This window comes from Vipera ursinii (genome assembly GCF_947247035.1).
Source record: "Vipera ursinii genome assembly, chromosome: 1".
NCBI classification, from domain to species: domain Eukaryota; kingdom Metazoa; phylum Chordata; class Lepidosauria; order Squamata; family Viperidae; genus Vipera; species Vipera ursinii.
The window spans coordinates 304,244,761-304,266,754 of NC_139512.1; the positions used below are offsets into that span (position 1 = coordinate 304,244,761).

Sequence of the window (21,994 nt, forward strand, 5' to 3'; positions counted from 1 at the left end):
TTTTAGGATTCAAAGAGACCTAACGCCACCTCCTGCGAAGGCTGCATTCACACTGGAAAAGGGTGAACTTGACGGATTACTCTCCCAAATACGTCGGGGGCGGGAGGGGGAAGAGAATATCCCCACGTGACTAGCAGGTTGCACCATTGTGGAAACACCGTCCGACGTGCCTAATCCAGCGTTTCCCAACCTTAGGAACTTGAAGATACGTGGACTTCAACTCCCAGAATTCCCCAGCCAGCATAGCTGGCTGGGGAATTCTGGGAGTTGAAGTCCACGCATCTTCAAGTTCCTAAGGTTGGGAAACGCTGGCCTAATCTAAAGGTGGGGGGAGGGAGGCAGTTCTATCTACTCGGGCCCTGGAGCGGCGGCGCATGCGCAGCTTTCCGAGTCGCCTGCTGTTTTCTTTAAGAGCGAAGCGGCTGCGCTGTTCCCTGCTGGTTTTCCGTAGAGCGGTAGGTAGCGGGGTTGTGGGCTGCTTGTGGCCGAAGCCGGGGGCGAGAAAGACTCTCTCTCTCTCTCGCTCAGGCTCCGGTCGGCCGCGCTGGCCAACCGTGGGAAGCGGGGAAAGCCAAAAGAGTGCCCGGTGATTAGGATCGCGGAAGGAAAAGCGGAAGCCCAGCATCTTTGAAAGTTCAGAGAGAAACGACGGCAGCTGTTGATCTCTCCCCCTTCGCTTCCGCATCTCTCCGCCGACCCAGCTGCTTCGGGAGAAGGGAACGGACGGAGGGAGCGACTGGCTTGGTCCTGGGTCTTCCAGACCTCCCCGCCTCCTCAAGCGACTCCCGTAGTCTTCCTCCCAACCTGCCACCTGTTGTCGTTATTTTCTTCCTAGGAGATTTGTCGTGTATCGCTTTTCTTCGCCCCCCCCCCCCCCCGACTTGTCTTCTAGCCCCGGGGCTAAGGGTTAAGAGCGAAAGCTTATTTTTATAGAGTGCTTCCCCGATCGGGGACTGCAAAATCCGGATGGCCATTAGATGGCAGCAAAAAAGAAAATCCTGCCTCTTCTCTGTCGCCTTAATAGTCTGCCGGATTTTTGCACCCTAGGTCTGGTTTTGCTGGCTGCAAGCTTCTCCTGCTCCCTGTTCTCCAAATACAGTTTTGACAGTTGCTTCAAGTCAGAAAGGAAAATTACTGATGCAGAAGACCGTACCTCTTGAACTTCTGTTTGGTGAAAAATGATATTGAGGAAAGAGGAAGTGCAAAGCAAGGTTATTAGGCCTCTATTTCCTACTTTTACATAGTAAGGAAGAATATTCAATATTCAGGTATTTTATGCAGTGATCTTGAGTTTGTTTAGTCTGTCCAAATGAGCACAGGCATTATGAAAACTTTAGTAAGTTGTCTGTTAATACGTACATATATATTCTAAGACTGGAAATATTTCAGTCTCAATTATTGGCAAATAAAAATGACGATTCTGCCATCTGCAGGAAACTTTGAAATTGAGAAACAATTTGAAATTTCAGAAAGGAAAAGTATTAAGCTATGTTTTATTCATTGTGGAACTGTAAGGACTAAATTATTTTGCTTTATGTATTCCAACTTCCTGGTGGAGCAATTAGAATCTTATGTTTCTATGACAGGGAAGAACTACATTTTCTAATCACGTCACCAATCTATTTATTTATTTATTATTGGGACTTATATGCCGCCCTATCTCCCGAAGGACTCAGGGCAGCTAACAACAATAACATATAATAACTATTTGCCTGCAATTTTATTTTTAACAGCCTTGCTCTAGTCTGATCTTATACATTCTTTCAGAATTCACTGCATAAATGTCTTATTTGGATGATATGTTCTGTTGTATTCTTTCTTTGGCATCACAGTATTTGGAAAAATGACTGAACCTGAGGTAAACACTGAATTGTAATTGCAATTGTAAAATTGGCTTAAAGGAATGATATTTTATACCTCTTAGAAATATTAATTTATTTTACTGGGCTTATAGGCCAGTCTAATTACAGTGTACATCTGCAACGATATACATCCCATTGGTCTCAAAACAATATACACAAAGCAAAGTATATCTCTCTCAACAGCAAATAATAAAATCAAAAATGGGAAGGGAGAACATTGCACTACCAGAAGAAATAACAGTCTAGCCCCAAAGCCTCCTAAAATGACCATGCTTTAATGGTCCTTCTGAAACTCAGTAGATAAAGTCACATTTGCCTATCTGCAAGATTATGTTTTACATGTCAGCAACTGAGAAGGTTCACTTCTAAGATCCCTGGAGATAATATTTTCTAAGTGAAGGGTCATAGAGAGAGCACACTCAGCCAAATCTGAAGGGATTGATAGAAGCTATTGGGAATAAGTCCTCCAGATATTCTGATTCTGAGCCATAAAGGACTTTAAATGTGACAAACAGGACCTTGCATTGTATCAAAGAGCAAATAGGAAATCAGTATAGTTTTTGAAACAGTGTATTAATATAAGAAGACCAAGACACCTTTCAAGTCTCTGCATTCTGGACCAGATACAGATTCCGACTCTCTCCAAGGCTAGTCCCACATAGATTATATTGCAGTAATCCAGTCAGATGATGTCAAAAGCATAAATGACTGTGAGTAGACCCCTCTGTTCCAAGATGGGTCATAACTGGCATACAAAATGGACCTGTGTAAAGGCTGCTCTGGTCACAGCTGACCCTGCTTATCAAGCATAATTTTAAGTGAACAACTCTTTTTCTGGAAGTGGTCTTTTATAGCTTTAAAGACAATATTTGTAGATGGCTGGAAATGAGCAGGTTTCTTCCATGCTTGAAGGGCTGTGAAGATTGACCACAAATAGGCAAAAACTATTATGCCAAGATTTTTAGCCCTTCACTTAAATAGATTAGGTAATTGTATTACCTAGGTGTCAGAAAGCACCCTGGATTAAAGGTGCAGGGCTGGTTGTATAGCTAAAGTATAGATTTTCACTTACCTAGTCTGTCTCATCATGAGTGTTATGTATTTTTGCAAATATTAAAAGTAAAGAGATTCTGTACTTGCGCCTTCTTCCAGTCATAATTCTTATTAGCCCTTATGCTGGAGTAGTATTAAAATGTTGCCATGCTAAAAGATGTTTATTTAGATCTGCTAAATGTTTTTTTTTTGAAATACTTAATGAAAACTGGTTGTTTTAAGTTTTGCTTAAAGTTAAATAACTTTTGCTCAAGGAAATCTTGCTTTCCCCCCACCCCTGAACTGTATAATATAAGATTCACTTTAAAATGAGATAGGTAGCAAATAAATATAATAAATAAAGCAAAAATAAGTGATCTGTAAAAGTGTCTTTTTCCTGCTATACAATTTCTTTTTCTAGGACAACATGATTCCATTCCCAACTTCCGATGCTGGTTATTCACCTCTGGTTCGTCTGTTAAGTAGAAGAAATGATACTCAATCTCCAAATGAGACCTACTGTTACAGTTCTGCGCAAGGAACTACTGTACTTCAAGGAGTAACCTTTGGTGGGGTTCCTACTGTCCTGCTGCTTGATGTAATCTGCTTTTTGGTAGGCTTGATTTATTTTTTGTACCTGGCTGATATTTTTTTCTTCCGCATTGTTGGCTCATGGCAATTTGAAGAGTGAATAAGTAGTTTCTCATTTTGCTGAAATATATGTAGCTTTGAAAAGAAGGGCTGCAATATTCCCCTTTTCCTGCTCCACTAGTGAACTGTGCTGGAAAATAGGACTTGCCCTGTTGATAGCAATTCTACTTCATTCTCTTGAATCTGCAAACTTCCATTGTACTCTTTGCCAAGCTAAAGGTAGCATCTGTTTGAGTTTTTTTTCCTAATGAAATTTAATACTATTCATTATATTTTAATAATATAATAATATCTCAGCAATTATAATATTGCGTAAAAAGAGCATTCTTTTACCCTTTAATGCATCTTCATTACCAAATATTAGATTACTTTGTGTTCATGTTCTACTTGATTTTGAAGCTTTTATATCGTCTAAACTAAAAGCAACACAAGTGGAGTAAACGTAATAATTCAACATGAATATTGAACCTTTAATTGATCCCCTTTTTCTAGATGTTGATGTTGATATTTGCCTTTATTAGAAGAAGATTTTGGGATTATGGTCGCATTGCATTAGTATCAGAAAGGTAAAAGTTGGTGTTCTATCTATATCCTTGTGGGTTCTGTAGAACTTGATAATACCATGCTTTTTGATTATGTAGAAATTGATCAGGTACCATAACATTTTTTGAAATATTGAGAATATATCAGTGCTCACTATAACAAATTTATCCCTGCTGAAGTTGTTACTAACGAATCAAACTTGAGAGGGAGGGGCGGTCAATATGCCCATAATTGGAATTTATTTAAAAAATAAATAGGCATCTATATCATTGCATGAATCATGAACAGTGACTGCTACTTAAAAAGATTTAATCTCTGCTGTAGAGTATATTTGGCAGGGTAAAGGGCTGAACTGGAAGGGACAGTCTGGTACCTAGACCCTTTAAGATTAAAGAGTAAGAGGAATTTGAGAAGTGATTATAGAGATAAACAATTTTAAAATCTTACTCTGGTCCTTTCAGTTACTATAGTGTTAGTATAGTAGTTAGTATAGTATTGCTTACTTTTGTCCTTTTCTGAGCCTTAGCATCTTTTATTATAAAAATATTTTTACTTCAGGTATTTTTATAATTGAATGCCTTTTTAAATAAATATTTGAAGTTTTCAACAAATATTATATTAGTATAAAATTCTAACATTGAAGTCTGTTGTTTTTTTCTACTGAATCTAGGTATTATGAAGTAACTGAGTCCACTACTGTTCTTGAAGAATTTGATTCTGAAGAGGTCAGTTGCCTGTTGGATTAAGGATATGACATTTTGCTATTCATAAAATATTGCCACTTAGTATTTTTAGAAATATTTTAAAATGTGTTATTTTTATAGCTCCTATCTTATTCTAATACTTTACAGACTAGTTTGTGGAAATATGGAGATTTTCCTTAAACTTTAATACTTTATAGATAAAGAATCAGTGTTGTAAAGAAATTTCACTGTGAAGTTATGTAATACTTTTAAATTAGGTAAATGTAGAACTTTTAGAACTTCATTTTAGGAATGGCATCCTCAGACTGATCTGTTCATTCTTATTGTATATCTTTGAGTATCTGTTTATCTCCAGGACATCTGTATGCCCATTCGCAGAGTAACCTATTACTTTTCTGGAAGCAAATCTGGAAGCAATATTCAGTGTTCTACAATGGTCTGCCCCCAAAACAACTCTATCTTAAGTAGACTACTGTGTGTGCAGTAGCACAAATTGCTTCCAGCCTCTGTAGATTTCACTTCTGAAAAATTGCTAGTATTTCTTTCCCTGAAATGGTCAGATCATTGGTATCAAAAGGAGATTTAATGTGGTTCAGGAAAGGAATTGCATGTTGTGGAAGTGGAGATCCACTTATTTTAAATCACAAAATGGTTGAAATATTAAATAAAATTAATACCATTTTATGCCCCTTCATGGATTACTGCCTTGTCGTGGCGAAGGGGCTTGCGTAATTCAATGAAGCTATGGGCTATGCCGTGCAGGGCCACCCAAGACGGACAGGTCATAGCAGAGAGTTCTGACAAAACGTGATCCACTGGAGAAGGAAATGGCAACCCACTCCAGTATCTTTGCCATGAAAACCCTATGGACAGTACCAAAAGGCAAAACGATATGACGCTGGAAGATGAGCCCCTCAGGTCGGAAGGCGTCCAACATGCTACTGGGGAAGAGCAGAGGGCTAGTACTAGTAGCGCCAGAAAGAATGAAGCGACTGGGCCAAAGCCGAAAGGACGCTCAGCTGTGGATATGTCTGGTGGTGAAAGGAAAGTCCGATGCTGTAAAGATTTTTTCTCCATAGGAACCTGGAATGTAAGATCCATGAATCAAGGAAAGCTGGACGTGGTCAAACAAGAGATGACAAGACTAAACATTGACATCTTAGGTATCAGCGAACTAAAATGGACAGGAATGGGTGAATTTAATTCAGATGACCATCAGGTATACTACTGTGGGCAAGAATCCCTCAGAAGAAATGGAGTAGCCTTCATAGTCAATAAAAAAATAGGAAAAGCAATACTGGGATACAATCCTCAAAATGACAGAATGATCTCAGTTCGAATCCAAGGCAAACCATTCAATATCACAGTAGTCCAAGTCTATGCCCCAACCACCAGTGCTGAAGAGGATGAAATTGACCGGTTCTATGAAGCCCTACAGCACCTTATAGAACTAACACCCAGAAATGATGTCCTTATCATCATGGGGGATTGGAATGCTAAAGTAGGAAGCCAAAAGATAACTGGAATAACAGGCAAGTTTGGCCTTGGAGTACAAAATGAAGCAGGGCACAGGCTGATAGAATTTTGTCAAGAGAATACGATGGTCATAGCAAACACTCTTTTCCAACAACCCAAGAGACGGCTTTACACATGGACATCACCAGACGGTCAACACAGAAATCAGATTGACTATATGCTCTGCAGCCAAAGATGGAGAAGCTCTATACAGTCAGTAAAAACAAGACCAGGAGCTGACTGTGGCTCAGACCATGAGCTTCTTGTTGCAAAGTTTAGGCTTAAATTAAAGAAAGTAGGGAAAAGCGCTAGGCCAGTCAGGTATGAATTAAATCATATTCCTGTTGAATATACAGTAGAGGTGACAAATAGATTTAAGGAATTAGATCTGATAGACAGAGTGCCTGAAGAACTATGGATAGAGGTTCGCAACATTGTACAACAGGTAGCAACCAAAACCATCCCAAAGAAAAAGAAATGCAAGAAAGCAAAATGGCTGTCTGAGGAAGCTTTGCAAATAGCTGAGGAAAGGAGGGAAGCGAAAGGCAAGGGAGAAAAACATAGATATGCCCAATTGAATGCAGAATTCCAAAGAATAGCTAGAAGAGATAAGAATGCCTTCTTAAATGAACAATGCAAAGAAATAGAAGAAAACAATAGAATAGGGAGGACCAGAGATCTTTTCAAGAAAATTGGAGAGATGAAAGGAACGTTTCATGCAAAAATGGGCATGATAAAGGACCAAAATGGCAGGGACCTAACAGAGGCAGAAGAGATTAAGAAGAGGTGGCAAAATTACACAGAAGAATTATACAAGAATGAGCTTAACGTCCCTGATAATCACAATGAGGTGGTCACTGACCTCGAGCCAGACATCCTAGAATGTGAAGTGAAGTGGGCCTTAGAAAAGCTGAGCAACAACAAAGCTAGTGGAGGTGACAGTATTCCAGCTGAGCTATTCAAAATCTTAAAAGACGATGCAGTAAAAGTGCTACACTCAATTTGCCAGCAAATTTGGAAAACTCAACAGTGGCCACAGGATTGGAAAAGATCAGTTTACATTCCAATTCCAAAGAAAGGCAGTGCCAAAGAATGTTCAAACTATCGCACCATTGCACTCATTTCTCATGCTAGTAAAGTTATGCTTAAAATTCTACAAGCTAGACTCCAGCAGTATGTGGATCGAGAACTACCAGAAGTACAGGCAGGATTTCGAAGAGGCAGAGGAACTAGAGATCAAATTGCTAACATACGCTGGATCATGGAGAAAGCTAGGGAGTTCCAGAAAAACATCTACTTCTGCTTCATTGACTATGCTAAAGCCTTTGATTGTGTGGATCATAACAAACTGTGGCAAGTCCTTAAAGAGATGGGAGTACCAGAACATCTTATTTGTCTCTTGAGAAATCTATATGCGGGCCAAGAAGCAACAGTGAGAACTGGACACGGAACCACTGATTGGTTCAAAATTGGGAAAGGAGTCCGGCAAGGCTGTATACTGTCGCCTTGCCTATTTAACTTATATGCAGAGCACATCATGAGAAAGGCAGGGCTAGATGAATCAAAAGTTGGAATTAAGATTGCCGGAAGAAACATCAACAACCTAAGATATGCAGATGATACCACTCTAATGGCAGAAAGTGAAGAAGAACTAAAGAGCCTGGTGTTGCGGGTGAAGAAGGAGAGTGCAAAACTTGGGTTGAAACTAAACATTAAGAAAACCAAGATCATGGCATCTGGCCCTCTCAATTCCTGGCAAATAGATGGGGAAGAAATGGAGGTAGTGACAGATTTTATTTTCCTTGGCTCCAAGATCACTGCAGATGGGGACTGTAGCCAAGAAATTAAAAGACGCTTGCTCCTTGGGAGGAAAGCCATGGCAAATCTAGACAGCACACTAAAAAGCAGAGACATCACCCTGTCAACAAAAATCCGTATAGTCAAGGCTATGGTCTTCCCAGTTGCAATGTATGGCAGTGAAAGCTGGACCATAAGAAAGGCTGAGCGCCAAAGAATTGAAGCCTTTGAACTATGGTGCTGGAGAAGACTCCTGCGAGTTCCTTGGACTGCAAGGCGATCAAACCGGTCAGTCCTAGAGGAGATCAACCCTGACTGCTCTTTAGAAGGCCAGATCCTGAAGCTAAAACTCAAATACTTTGGCCACCTAATGAGAAGGAAGGACTCACTGGAGAAGAGCCTAATGCTGGGAAAGATTGAGGGCAATAGAAGAAGGGGACGACAGAGAATGAGGTGGCTGGATGGAGTCACTGAAGCAGTAGGCGTGAGCTTAGATGGACTCCAGAAGATGGTAGAGGACAGGAAGGCCTGGAGGAACATTGTCCATAGGGTCGCGATGGGTCGGACACGACTTCGCAACTAACAACAACAACAACAACAACAACCATTTTATGATTTTCCTCTAAAATAATATAACGGATGTAAGTATATCTATCCAATAATGATTATGGCTGTTTCACATCATAATGGTTGCATTTGTAATTAATTTATTCCCCAAGATCCTGTTGACTCTGAAGATTATGCATGATTAAAATGTGGAATAAAAGGCAATCTCTTTGCAGAGAAATTGGAGACACCATTATAGACTACATCTATCCAATTATTTTATTAAATTTACTGTGTAATTATTGGGGCAATCCTATCTCTTCGGTGTTTTCCATTTCACTGAAGATTGTAAGTTCATGAAATGTGATGATCCATGAAACTTACATTTGTCAGCTTCTTTTAAATATTGGATAGGTAAGAATGATCCAAGAATATCCCTTTGCTTATTACTAAATGGTCACAAAAGACATAATAACATTACAGGGAGCCTTGGTGACACCAATTCATAAAGTTTGTTTTTTAAAATATCCTCATACTGGTTTTGGTCAGTTGCTTGAGAAGTGCAGAATTTAAATTGCCTAGAGCCGAGGTGTCAAACTTGCAACATCATGTGACGTCGCGTGACGTATTGGAGCTTTTCCCCCATTGCTGGCAATGGGGTGGGTGCGGTTTTGTTGTGATGTGTCCGGCCCGTGGGCCGGCAGTTTGACACCCGTGGCCTACAGCATACTACAATTGTAGCTGGAAAGAGGAAGTGAGTCACATTTTGCAACAGGATTACTGCTAATAATTATTTTTATTTTATTTGTAAAATTTACTGGCCACCCATCTTACCATGGAGTAACTCTGGGCAGCTTACGATATTAAAAAGATAAAACTGAGCCCTAACTCAAAAATGGGGAGGGAGGTAGTAGCATGAGAAGGGGTGAAGTGGGATCTGTTATTAATATATCAAGCACCTCCAATGTAAAACCCTTCCATTGGAGCCTCAAGTCAACTGGCAGAGCCAGGTCTTTAAGCTTTTGCAGAAGGTCAGGAGGGTTGTAGCTGATCTCACTTTGGGGGAGGGGGGAATGTTCCAAAGGGCAGAAGCACAGAAGGCTCTTCTTCTGGACCCCTCCAGAATACCCTGGCTGATGAAGCATGCTGGATGCCTCCTCTGCTGGCATGGAAGGGGAAGGCAGGGCAATCCCAGTGGGGCTAGGGCGATTACTCAAGTAGCCTGGACCTATGCCATGAAGGGCTTTAAAGGTGATTACGAACACCTTGAATTACATCAGGAAGCAAACCTGTAGCTAATGTAGTTCTTGGAGCAGTGGTGTTACATGGGCTCCAAGAACTGCCTGAGCTGTTGCACTCTGTACCAGCTGTGGCTTTTGAATGCTCTTCAAGGGAAGCCCCAAGTAGAGTGCTTCCAATACTCCTTCTGTGAGATAACTAGGGCTTCAATGACTGAGCACATGACTTGGTGCACAACTTGAAGTTGTGCAAAGGCTATCCTAGCTGTGATTGCTACCTGTTCTTTGAGCAGGTGTTGCAAGTCCAGGAGAATCCAGAAGTTTCAGACTGGATCCATCTGGGATAGTGCCACCCCATTCAGAACTGGAGATGACAAAGTCCCAGATGATGGAGCTCCCTATGCTCAGAGCCATTTGATCTTATCAGGGTTCAGCTGAAGCCTGTTGTTCTCCCATCCAGGCCTGCACAGCTTCCAGGCACTATGAGAGGACAGCAACAGCATCTTTTGGGTCACCAGGGCTAGAATATAGAGTTGAGTATTGTGAGCCTGTCGATCAGAAGGTCGGCAGTTTGGCGGGTCGAATCCCGAGTGCCGCGTAACAGAGTGAGCACCTGTTACTCGTCCCAGCTCCTGCCAACCTAGCAGTTCGAAAGCACATAAAAATGCAAGTAGAAAAATAGGGACCACTACGGTGGGAAGGTAACAGCGTTCTGTGCGCCTTTGGCGTCTAGTCATGTCGGCCACATGACCACGGAGACATCCTCGGACAAGCGCTGGCTCTTTGGCTTTGAAACGGAGATGAGCACCAGCCCCTAGAGTTGGAAACGACTAGCACGCATGTGCGGGGGAACCTTTACCTTTACCTTTTTTATTGTCAGCATATAGTGTAGATACCTCAAGCCATGGTGATGGATGACCTCACCTAGCGGCTTCATGTTAGATCTAACAGACTGGTTTATTTTCAGAATAACAGTTCTGTAAATATTTATTTCTAGGGGATTTGTTCTTGGATGATCTCTGCTTTTCGCATGCAGTAAGTATGCACTAAAGTTGTGGTCTGAATATTTTGCTTAATATTGTTGTTATTTTCTCAATTTCATTGTGCCGTTTGCCAACTTTTTTATGCATTAGTGTTATACATTTAGTAAATAAGAATTGTAATTATTAAGGAAACCATATTGCTCTTCATAGTTTTGATGTTAATTTTAAAATACCATATTTTAGACTCCATTTTTCCCCTTAAAATATGAATCTGCTATGATTCCTCTCAGATTAGAACATTATACTAATTTTTCAAGGAATGAATAATTAATGATCCAATGATCCAGTATTATACATGCACTAAATTACTTGATTAGGATAAAACCTATGTGCAACTTTGTATTTTGTAGCAAGAAGTTCTGTTTTATGGTTGAGTAATTAATGCTGATGACTGACTTGTCCTTTAATTTGTGGTGCAGTGATGACGAGATTTATGAACAGTGTGGGCATGATGCTATTACTTATCTCTCCTTTCAACGGCATCTCATCTGTCTCTTGATTGTGGTCACCTTGTTGTCTTTGTGTATTATACTACCTGCAAACCTATCAGGTGACTTGCTTGGTAAGCAGCTTTTTAAATTATTTGGATTCCACAGAGCAATCTGACTTAGCTGTAAATGTGGTATATCAGTGACTTGGAGTGTTCTCTATTACTTAGAGTGCCCTGAAGATTAAGTGCTATGATTCATATGAGACTATTGAAATATCTAATGAGAATTATATCTTTAGTAATCAAAATGTCCTATTCTGTAATTTCATTTGCTAGATTTTGATCTCTTGAAATGACTTCAGCATCTAATATGTACTTAACAATACATTCTGTATTGAATGATACATTTGTTTTGGTGGTGACATCTTTTCTTCCAAGCTGTGGCAAGTAGACAAATGGACATGTACACTGACATTCAATAACTGCAATGTTCTCCTGTATTTCAAAAGTTAGATTTTGATATTACATTAAGTTTTTCATTGCTTGGGATGTTTAGTTCACCATCATTTGAAAGAACAAAACTTAGGCTCTAGGCTAACTATTGATAATTGAAAATAAGTGAATTCTGTCAATTTGTTCATTCCAAATACGGTAGTTGTGGCAATTTTTTTATTTTAGGACAATACTAAAATGAAAAAACTTTGAATTTAGAACAGTCTATATTTAGCTTTTTCAGTATATACACAGGTCTGGAATTAAGGTATTTTATTTTCCTGGAAAAATATTATACTTGTTATAGTTCAGGAAAGGAACTGAGACTGTCAAAGTTAAAATATATGTTTCTCTTTTTCTGCAATGCATAACGATTGTGAAGGTTGTAAGTAAGAAATCAGTAAGTATACAAGATAGTTTGGTTAACAATATAATGTTCTAGATTGGTTTTTGTGAAATTGTTTTTTCAGTGTTCCTGCATAGAGTTGCTGAGGTAGCATCATAGGAATTGAGATATTTACAGAATGTTATATGGTAATATGGGACGCGGTGGCTCAGTGGGTTAGGACGCTGAGCTTGTCGATCAGAAGGTCGGCAGTTTGGCGGGTTGAATCCCGAGTGCCGCGTCCCAGCTTCTGCCAACCTAGCAGTTCGAAAGCACGTAAAAATGCAAGTAGAAAAATAGGGACCACTATGGTGGGAAGGTAACAGCGTTCCGTGCGCCTTTGGTGTCTAGTCATGCTGGCCACATGACCACGGAGACGTCCTCGGACAAGCGCTGGCTCTTCGGCTTTGAAACGGAGATGAGCACCGGCCCCTAGAGTTGGAAATGACTAGCACGCATGTGCGGGGGAACCTTTACCTTTACCTTTATATGGTAATATATCTAGGTGTAATTCCTAATGGACAGAGAAAAAATTGTTTTTTGTCCACAGTTTCTGCTCCTTCAAGGAGAGCTATAAAATTATAGAGACCTTGTGTTCTATCTATTCCTGATATTTTGGGGAACAAAGTGGCAGAGTAAAGTGAATTTTTTTCTCCCTAATCACATTGTTTCCAAGTTTCAAAGAGTATTATGTGGTTGTTGCAAAATTATTCAGTTTCCAAATAATTTCATCATTGTTCACTTGTCATAAAATGTGCCAAAGCAAGAAACACAACACTGGGAAGGAGAACCGCGTTTATTGTAGTGATGATTAGGTGCCTGCTTTACAAGAAAGATGAACCCTGCACAAAGTAAAAGCAAAGGTTTTTATTGAAGTTGGGGGTCACAAAGCAGGAAATCTGGCCAGTTTGGAGAAGCTGGCTTAGTCTCTGTAATTGGAGTGAGTTCTCTTGGTAGGCAAAGTAGACTTTTCAGATGGACAGCAGAGATGAGGAAATTCATTGTAAGGAAATGGAATGTTGAGGTCATCAGCTGATAAGAAGATGGAAGTTTGGGGTTTCTCTAGGTTGCAATTTTTTGTTGTTGGGCCATGCTGTGAGTTGATGGGGAGGCTTCTACTCTTTGGTCTAGATGGGACTGCAAGGGAGCTTTGTCTGGGACAGAGAGGGTCAATTTGAGTCTGATGGGATTAGGCAAAAAGACAGACTGGGTTTGACATTGGACATATCCAAAAGAGGGATAAATAAGTGAATAAAACATACTTAAAATATTATTTTTGCCTCTTAGATAAAGATCCGTATAGCTTTGGAAGAACTACTATAGCAAATCTACGAATAGGGTAAGTAATCACAAGATGTTTGCATCCTTTATATACAAAATACTTTCCTTGAACGTTCTTTACTTTTCAGTTTGGACCATATTTTTTAATCATGTAGTAGAAGAGAATGAGATGTGCTAGACACACACACTGAAGACAAAAATCTAGTAACTACACAGTTATCAGTGAGTTATCTTGTGAGTCCTAGACTGTAACTGAAGTGTTATGAAACTTGAGAAATGTAATTCTCAAAGCCTAAGAGTAAAATGGAGACATATTTCCATCCCTTCCCAATAGTTGTTTTTATAGGCAGTTTTGTCTGTATATGAAGAGTGTAGCTTAAGTGGACTACCAGTGCAGGGATAATATTTGAATCTGAGCTTAGCATTTCTGGAGTAAATTAGGAATCAAATATATATAGGCAGTCCTTGATTTATGATCATTCTTTCAATTACTGTTCAAAATTACAAACATGCTGAAAGAAAATGGGCTTATGACTCACATCCAAAATTATAGCCATTACAGCACCCCCACAGTCACATGATCAAAATTTGGGTGCCTTCCACCTGGCCCACCAACTGAACACAAAGCTGTTGTGGCCTAGGAAGCCTTAGTCCCTACCAGACCCACCAGCGTGGCCTAAGGCTGTCTTCTCCAAAAGCCTTGACTTCACTCTTGCTCTTCCACCAATGAGTGCAGATGTGCAGGGCAGAAAAAAAGCATCAGTGCCAGCATCAAGTTCCCTTCGTCCTGTGCGCTCCCACAGGGGGGCCTTCTCAGGGTGCTGCCGGTAAAAGATTGCCGGCGGATAACACCCAGGGGGAGGGCCTTCTCTGTGGGTGCGCCTGCCCTCTGGAACCAGCTGCCCGCGGAGCTTAGGACTGCCCCCGACCTTCGTTCATTTCGCTGGGACCTGAAGACCTGGCTCTTTGACCTTTCCGGCCCAGGCTGAGAATTTTAATCGGGGTTTTTATATTTTTTCAGGGATTTGATTTAATCTTTTTAAATTGTTTTTAACTTTTGTATCGATTTTTGTTTTAAATACCCTGTAAACTGCCCTGAGTCCTTTGGGAAAGGGCGGTATATAAATCCAATAAAATGAATAAATAAATAAATGTGGGGGAAACATAGATGGCTGGGAGAAGGAGTTACATTGCTCCTGCAGTCATAACTGGTGGCGGACTGAATGGGCAGCTGAGGCTTCCCAGGTTGTAGCAGCTTTGCACTGTGCTGTTGGGCCAGGTGGCTGGCTGAGTGATAGTGACTCAGGCAGTGACCCTGGAGTCATAAGTGCAAGTGGGCTGATCCATGTGCTTGAATTTTGATCATGTGATCACGAGGGCGGTGCAACAGCCATAACTTAGGCACAGGTTGTGAGTCTATTTTTTCAACACTGTCATAATTTCAGTCAAGGACGACCTGTAGGGGCACTTGCTGAATGTGACTCAGAGGTGAACAAGCAAGTGAGGCCATGATAAATGTAATTAATGCAAATATTTTGCTCCAATTATTTCATTTCTAATTTTCTGAAACATTCTACTTCACAGGAATAATCTTCTCTGGCTACATACAATTTTTGCTGTGATTTACTTGATTTTGACAGCTATCTTTATGAAACATCTTGTGGGTTCCATTAAATACAAAAAAGAAAGCATAGTAAGTTTCTATAATTTAGAAAAATGCTTAATACTCGAAGAGTTAAGTTAAAACCAGGAAGAGAATGGACTGTGAAAATTGCTTCTTGGCAGGTTGTATTTATGCACTGGTTTCTTCATTGAGAGGGTGATGGGAGGAGGGGTCTCCAATAAGGGGCAAACTTAATTGCCTATTCCATGATTCAGCTTTGTAGAGTCTCAGTGGTGTAATAAAAGGTATATTCAAATTGAGAATAATGTTTCTTGCTCTCACTTCGATTTTTCCCTGTTAACAAGTCACCTAGATTTTCTCTGAGACAACTGTTTCATAAAATTATTGCTTTTAAAACAAAGTATAATTGAAGTTTTTCAAAACTTTGTGTGGAGGACAGAGAGGTCACAATCCCTATCACCATCCCTCTTTAGTTAATCTGTGCTTCTGTTGGGGGACTAATTTTAAAATTATGACATAAACAAACATAAAAATATCTATAATAAAAGTGAGTTTAGACTGAGGACAGTTTGTTGGATTTTCTTTGCACATATGTTAGTATTGAGTTTTAGAGCATTTATGTTATTGTATTGAATTATGTAAAGAAAAGTAAAAACAATAGGTTCAAGCTGATTATAAAATCTGAATGTTGAAAGATTCCAAATTATTTGCTGTGATTACAAATCTGTACACAACTAACAATAGATTACATTTTAAATAATAGTAACTTCTGACAATAGGACAAATTTACCTGAATTTGAGATATTAGATGTAAGTGTGTTTTTTAAAGGAAAAATGCTGTTGTTCTATTTTTTAGCAGAAGATAATAAAATTTCCATCCCAAATTGATACTTCCAAGGGAATGAAGCATGCTGAATGAATTGAATGAGTTTAGAGTTTTTTGTGCAAAACCATCCTTTCTCATTTGGGTGCTGTCAAAAGTGCAAACCTATGTTTTTAGTGTGCAGTTAGGATGCTGAGCTTGTCGATCAGAAGGTTGGCAGTTTGGCGGGTCGAATCCCGAGTGCCACGTAACAGAGTGAGCGCCTGTTACTTGTCTCAGCTTCTGCCAACCTAGCAGTTCAAAAGCACGTAAAAATGCAAGTAGAAAAATAGGGACCGCTACGGTGGGAAGGTAACAGCGTTCCGTGCGCCTTTGGCGTCTAGTCATGCCGGCCACATGACCACGGAGACGTCCTCAGACAAGCGCTGGCTCTTTGGCTTTGAAACGGAGATGAGCACCGGCCCCTAGAGTCAGAAACAACTAGCACGCATGTGCAGGGGAAACTTTACCTTTACCTTTACTACAAGAATAGTGCACAAATAACATATTGCTTAGAGAGGATATTTACCTAGAAGTCTACAAAATTTTACAAGAACAGATGCAGAGATAAGGATATGAAATAAAAAACATCATTTTCAGTTGTTCTCAGTTGGCACTGAAGTCAATAACAGTATGCAGGAGTAGGGGGCTACATATGGAGCCAGTAGTAACGGGACATGAAAATCCAGAACAAAATCAACAAAAAGCATAATCAGTGTTTTTTTTAGTATGATCTAGTAATGGGGTTCGTAGCCACCTATGGTTTGGTTAGTCCCAGTCAAATTTATGGATATCTGGATTCTACCAAAATATTCTGAGCTGCTGCTTTTTCTGGAGAAAGAACTAACAAAAGGCAATTACAGGGCACAATCCAGTGAAGGAGTATTTTGACTTCTCTTCCCTAAAGCACCACGATGAGAAAATCCTACTAAAACTATTTACTGTGATTAGAATGTGGACTTTTTAGACACAAAATTAAATTGCTACTGCTTTTTCCCCTCTATAGAGCCAGTTTACTCTAGTCATTAAGGCACTAAGCTAGAAATTGGGAGACTCTGGATTCTAGTCCCATTTTAGGCATGAACGCTGACTGGTAGACTTTGAGCCAGTCACTCTCTTTCAGCCCAACTCACCTTGCAAGGTTATTGTGGGAATAACAGAGAGAGGGAAGGATTATTAGGTATGTTCGCCACCTTGAGTTTTTTATCATTATCATTATCATCATCTAGCTTCTGGGTGTCACATGGGGTATATTGATAATAGAATAACATTGCATGAAGGGAAATATTTGTAATATTTTTTTCTTTAACACAAAGTTTAAAGCTCAGAAATAGCTACATAAAGGCTTAATCACTTGCTTTCAAGCTTTAAATTGTCAAAAAGAAAGTGAAATAAATTGGGTTTTTGTTTTGATTTTTGCTACTGAATGTCAATATTATTTCTGTGTTTTCTAGGACAGGGCTTTTCAACCTTTTCACCCATTGTACCACTTTTAGGATATGGCAACATCCGAGTACCACCACTCGCCTAGCAAGGTGTCAAAAACTTGAGCAAAAAAAAAAAGGAAAAAACTGATGAAGTACAAGTAGTCCTTGACTTACAACAGTTCACTTAGTGACAGTTCGAAGTTACAATGGCACTGAAAAAAGTGCCCCCCAAGCCACAGCCAAGCAAGACACCTGCCTGCCCACCCGGTGGCGCTCTTCTTCCTGATTGGGGGTGGGGGTGGGTGTTTGGTTTTTATTCCCCCCATTTGCTGGGTAGTTGCAGCAGGTTTTGGTCACTTCACATGACCCTGGGTCACTGTGGCCATCATAAATATAAATCAGTTGCCAAGGATCTGAATGTAAATCACAAGACCCTGGAGATGCTGCAACATTCCAGCTGATCGGTGCTTCTTCTGGACTCAGAAGTGCCAGGATCAGCATCGAGCTCCAGCTGGAGCCTGGCGCTGATCCTGGTGCTTGCACTGAGCCCTGACAGCCCCGAAGAAGCCCTGATCCTGGCACTTTCGCTGAACCCTGACAGCCCTGCAGCTCCAGCCATCTCTCGCTCAGGCTTGTGCAGTGCTGCCACTGGTGCAGCTCATTCCCCTCCCCCGCTACCACTTTTCTAGGATGGTCGTGTACCACCTGCCAGGTGCCACTGGTTGAAAAGCCCTGCTCTAGGAACTGTAAAATGGGGGTTCAGAGCTGTGGGCGGCTGAAGTACTTCTGAAAAAAATACATAATTTTTCTGTGTTCATAGTAGCTTATTATCTGTGTCCCTCCAAATAACTTGTGGTAGGGTCAGATTCAGATTTGGTCTGCTTAGAAGGAATACTACTTTGCCATACTTACCTCTTGGAGCCACATTAGTCTACATAGGTATAACATGCAATGAAATCTGATAAATATCCAAAGTAACAATTTAAAAACTGAAGCTAAATTTAATGAAATGTATAAATGTGTGTAGGTTAAAGAGACAACTGAATTGAAGTCAGTCATACAATCATACAAAGAAAGGGTTAGGAGGGACCTTGGAGATGATCTAGCACTTCAGTTTTCCTTTCAGTCTTTCTCTGTGATGAGTTCACTAAGAAACTGTTATTTTTTATGTGTAGGTAAAGCGCACATTGTTCATAACCGGCCTTCCCAAAGATGCCAGTGCAACAGCCATTGAAAATCACTTCAAGTAAGTTTTGTAAAAGAAAAACCTAAATTTCTTTTTTTTATAAAAAAGATTTGCAAATGTATGTTTTCTTAGTTGTAATAGTTCAGAGAGGCATATTGAGAAATGAATATTTTAATTCTTCTATTTTCCTTGAGGATATGGGCAATAGGCAGGTGCAATCTATGGGAAGGACCAGCTTCTGTATCCCAGACTGGACCTCCGTGACATTGGCTCAGAAAATCAGAGCATAGCTCTGTGCAGCTGTGTGCTTATTTTAAAAGTAATGCCTGATTTTAGTCAGAAACAGAGTTGTAAACATGGAAATAGGGAGGTAATTATCTTTTTAAAAACACTCCTCACTCCTGAGATTGCCTACCTTACTAAAAACGTTTAGTAGATTATACCACCGTATTCTGATCAGAAACCCTAAAATTCTCACAACTTATTTCCTATTTTTCATATAGACAGAGGGTCCAGGGTGAAGAAGATTAATCTGACTGAATGGAAAGTATTTGATTTGCTGATATACTAATTCTCAAAGGCATTTGGGGAGATGTTCACTATGCCAGCAATTAATACTCTGGTTATAGTTTTCATATCACCATGTCCTCCAATATCAACAAAGCATAAAATTCTACATTACTTGCCAAGAACAAGCCCATTCAACTCTTGGCAGTAAAATAATATCTGATTGATCATATCATGTCCTGATTCCACCCCCTGTTGGAGCGCATCTAGGAAACATGCCCAATATAATCTTTGTTAGGAAGATCTTCCATGGGACACCTAGATGCAAAGAAGGCTTTGATATTGTACATTGAAAATTTTGGAACAAATTTTACTAAATATGAATTTCTTCCATTATTATCAATGGGATCAACATTTGGTATTCCTTGTTGTTACAAATAGAATTAATAATTAAAATGTCCTCTGGAATTCATTATAAGTATTTTTTTTCTCTTATCTAATTTGGAATGAAAATTAAGTTGCCCAACTACACTGATGTTAGTTTAGTTATATCTATGATTGGAATTAAGAATAAAATGCTTATGATATGAAGGGAGGCAAGAAAGGTAAATTATGGAAGCAAGCTTTTCCTCTTTTGTAAGTTTCATGAAGGTATGAAAGGGGCAGAGTTCATGTCTGATGTTGCTTTCATCATTTTGATCAAAATTTTCAGTTTTGCAGGTGATTCTGACCTGTAGTCTTTTCTGGAAGTTTTATGCTTTTCTCTAGATGTCTATTGGTTGAGGTCTTAGGCCAATTTCTTTCTCTTGTTTATGATCAAATCTTCCCTTTAAGATTTAAACTTTGAGGGGATGTGTTAAATAAATCCAGTCTGTTTCAGAGAAAGAAAGATCCAGCTTGACTGAGCCTATGTGTTGGTGGGAGAGAGAGAGAGACTAACCTAAGAGCTTTAGAATATTTTCCAAAGAAAACAAGAATTTATTAAAATAGCCCTTTTTACCTCAAAATTATTTTTTTAAAGAAATTAGCTTAAAGAGCTAGGTATTTGTATTTGCTTCAAAATTGGTTAACATTATACATGTTCTATCTGATATCTCAGTATCTACTATATTGAGGCAGCCATGGATAATCAAGTCATTTAAAGAAAAACTATATCCACATTTTTGGAACTGGACAAGATTAATCGTTCGTCAGGTACCTCAGATGCAGTCTGAGAAAAGCAATTTTGTAACACAAGGAAAGGTGTGAGATGCTATATCTTGACATAAATCTATGTCAGGCAATTTGTTTAGTTGAAAAATAAGAAGAGTTAATAATATAAGCAGAGAAAATGTTTCCAGTGCTTGAGTAACATCAGTGGACAACATACATAACATTTGAGAAGTTGGTTCTATGCTAGTAGTAATTGCTCTCGTTCTGGGCTGGCAACAATATTGTTTAAAATTGTTTTATAATTTTCATGTGGCCAGGCTATTCAGGTATAATAATTATTGATGTATGGTTGCTGTAAGGAAGGATATAATTCTCAATGTTACAACTATGCAATAATAATAGTGGTGAACCAAGCCTTCCTTTTTCAATTTTGTAAATGAATTTGATAAAATTTGAAATAATTCCACAACTTTTCCTTAACCTACGGCCCTCCACATTTGTGAATTGCTATTCCCATAATTCACAATGGGCACTGGTTTTGACTGAACTGATTGGAAATTTTGGGAAATGTAGTACAATACAGATGGAAGAAACTGAGTTGGAAATGCTGCCCTAGGAAATCAGTCCTCAAATCTCATCCTTAGTAATATAATCCACAATAGAATTAAAACTACTGCAATTTGTGAGGTGCACTGTCCTCCCATTTAGTATTTCTGCCATCAGGTTACTTTTCACACAGCTGGCAGAGATAGCAGATAACAGTAAATCTATTCTGGACTTCCGGTTTGCCGTGCGGCTGCCATGGACATGTGGAAGACAACTCTCGTCTCCCTCACCCAGTTTCATATCGCTGGGTAACCCTGAAAAGGGTCAAAAGTCACCCCATAGAGGCGACCAGCAAGGAGGGGCCATCACGGGAGAGTGGCAACTCTCCCACTAGAGCCAGCAAATCTCTGCAAACCGGTGGACGAAAGGCCGACCATAGAGATATGGTCCGCTACAAGGCTGCAGACAGTCGCATCTACCATCTGGCATCTTTAAAGCAGTGTGGAAGAGACTGGGTGAGATCTACCCCTCGTGTATCCTAATTACTTATTTACCTGCATAAGCTGCTAAAGTATTTTCCCCCCTGTGGTGAGGGAAGGGAGATTTTAGCCCTCCCTCCAGAAATAGCAGTGATCAACTACCCAGGAGAGTTTAAAACGTTGAAAAAATAACAGGATCCTAATTGGAACTCTATTTCCTAAAATTGGTGGATTATAAGATTTTTAATTTTCTTTATTTTTCTCTGATTTTTATTCCCTATTTTTACTGAAGATCTGGGTTTTTTTTCTTTAAAATAGAAGAAAAAAACTAAAAAGATCAAAATAACTCTGGGGTGACATCTGCTGGCTGAACGTGAGATTGTAACCTGTTATTCTCTAAGAGAGACTGTGGACAGCTTAGAAGAGAGATAAGATATATCCAACCTTGAAATATCAGCTGTAAGAAATTCAGCTCTGTTTTTCACTCAGTGGACTTTCTGACGGTAAGCTTTCAGTTTTAATATACTACAATGGAAGAAAAACAGGAATGGACTTTTCCTACAGAGGAAGAAAAGCAACAAACACTTTGTATTCTAAAAGCGATTGTCCGAACTCTCCTTACAGCTCGAGATGAAATAAGAAACGGCAGGAAAAAACAAGAAAGCAATCTGGACATTCAAACTCAAACTATG

The 21,994-nt window shown here is 39.6% G+C and overlaps 1 protein-coding gene across 6 annotated transcripts in view; it reads left to right on the forward strand.

Moving 5' to 3' along the window:
• The first annotated feature begins 317 nt into the window (after positions 1-317).
• Positions 318-21,994, forward strand: part of TMEM63A (transmembrane protein 63A) — a 60,029-nt gene continuing 38,352 nt past the window's right edge. For 2 of the 6 annotated variants that reach the window (XM_083348853.1, XM_083348858.1), the window contains exons 1-9: positions 318-455; positions 3,316-3,507; positions 4,038-4,111; positions 4,759-4,813; positions 10,886-10,923; positions 11,351-11,493; positions 13,526-13,577; positions 15,104-15,212; positions 18,608-18,678. In XM_083348853.1, the coding sequence (XP_083204979.1) occupies positions 375-455; positions 3,316-3,507; positions 4,038-4,111; positions 4,759-4,813; positions 10,886-10,923; positions 11,351-11,493; positions 13,526-13,577; positions 15,104-15,212; positions 18,608-18,678 (815 nt within the window). In that variant the 5' untranslated portion in view covers positions 318-374. The other 4 variants (XM_083348855.1, XM_083348854.1, XM_083348857.1 and 1 more) reach the window with 4 other exon arrangements.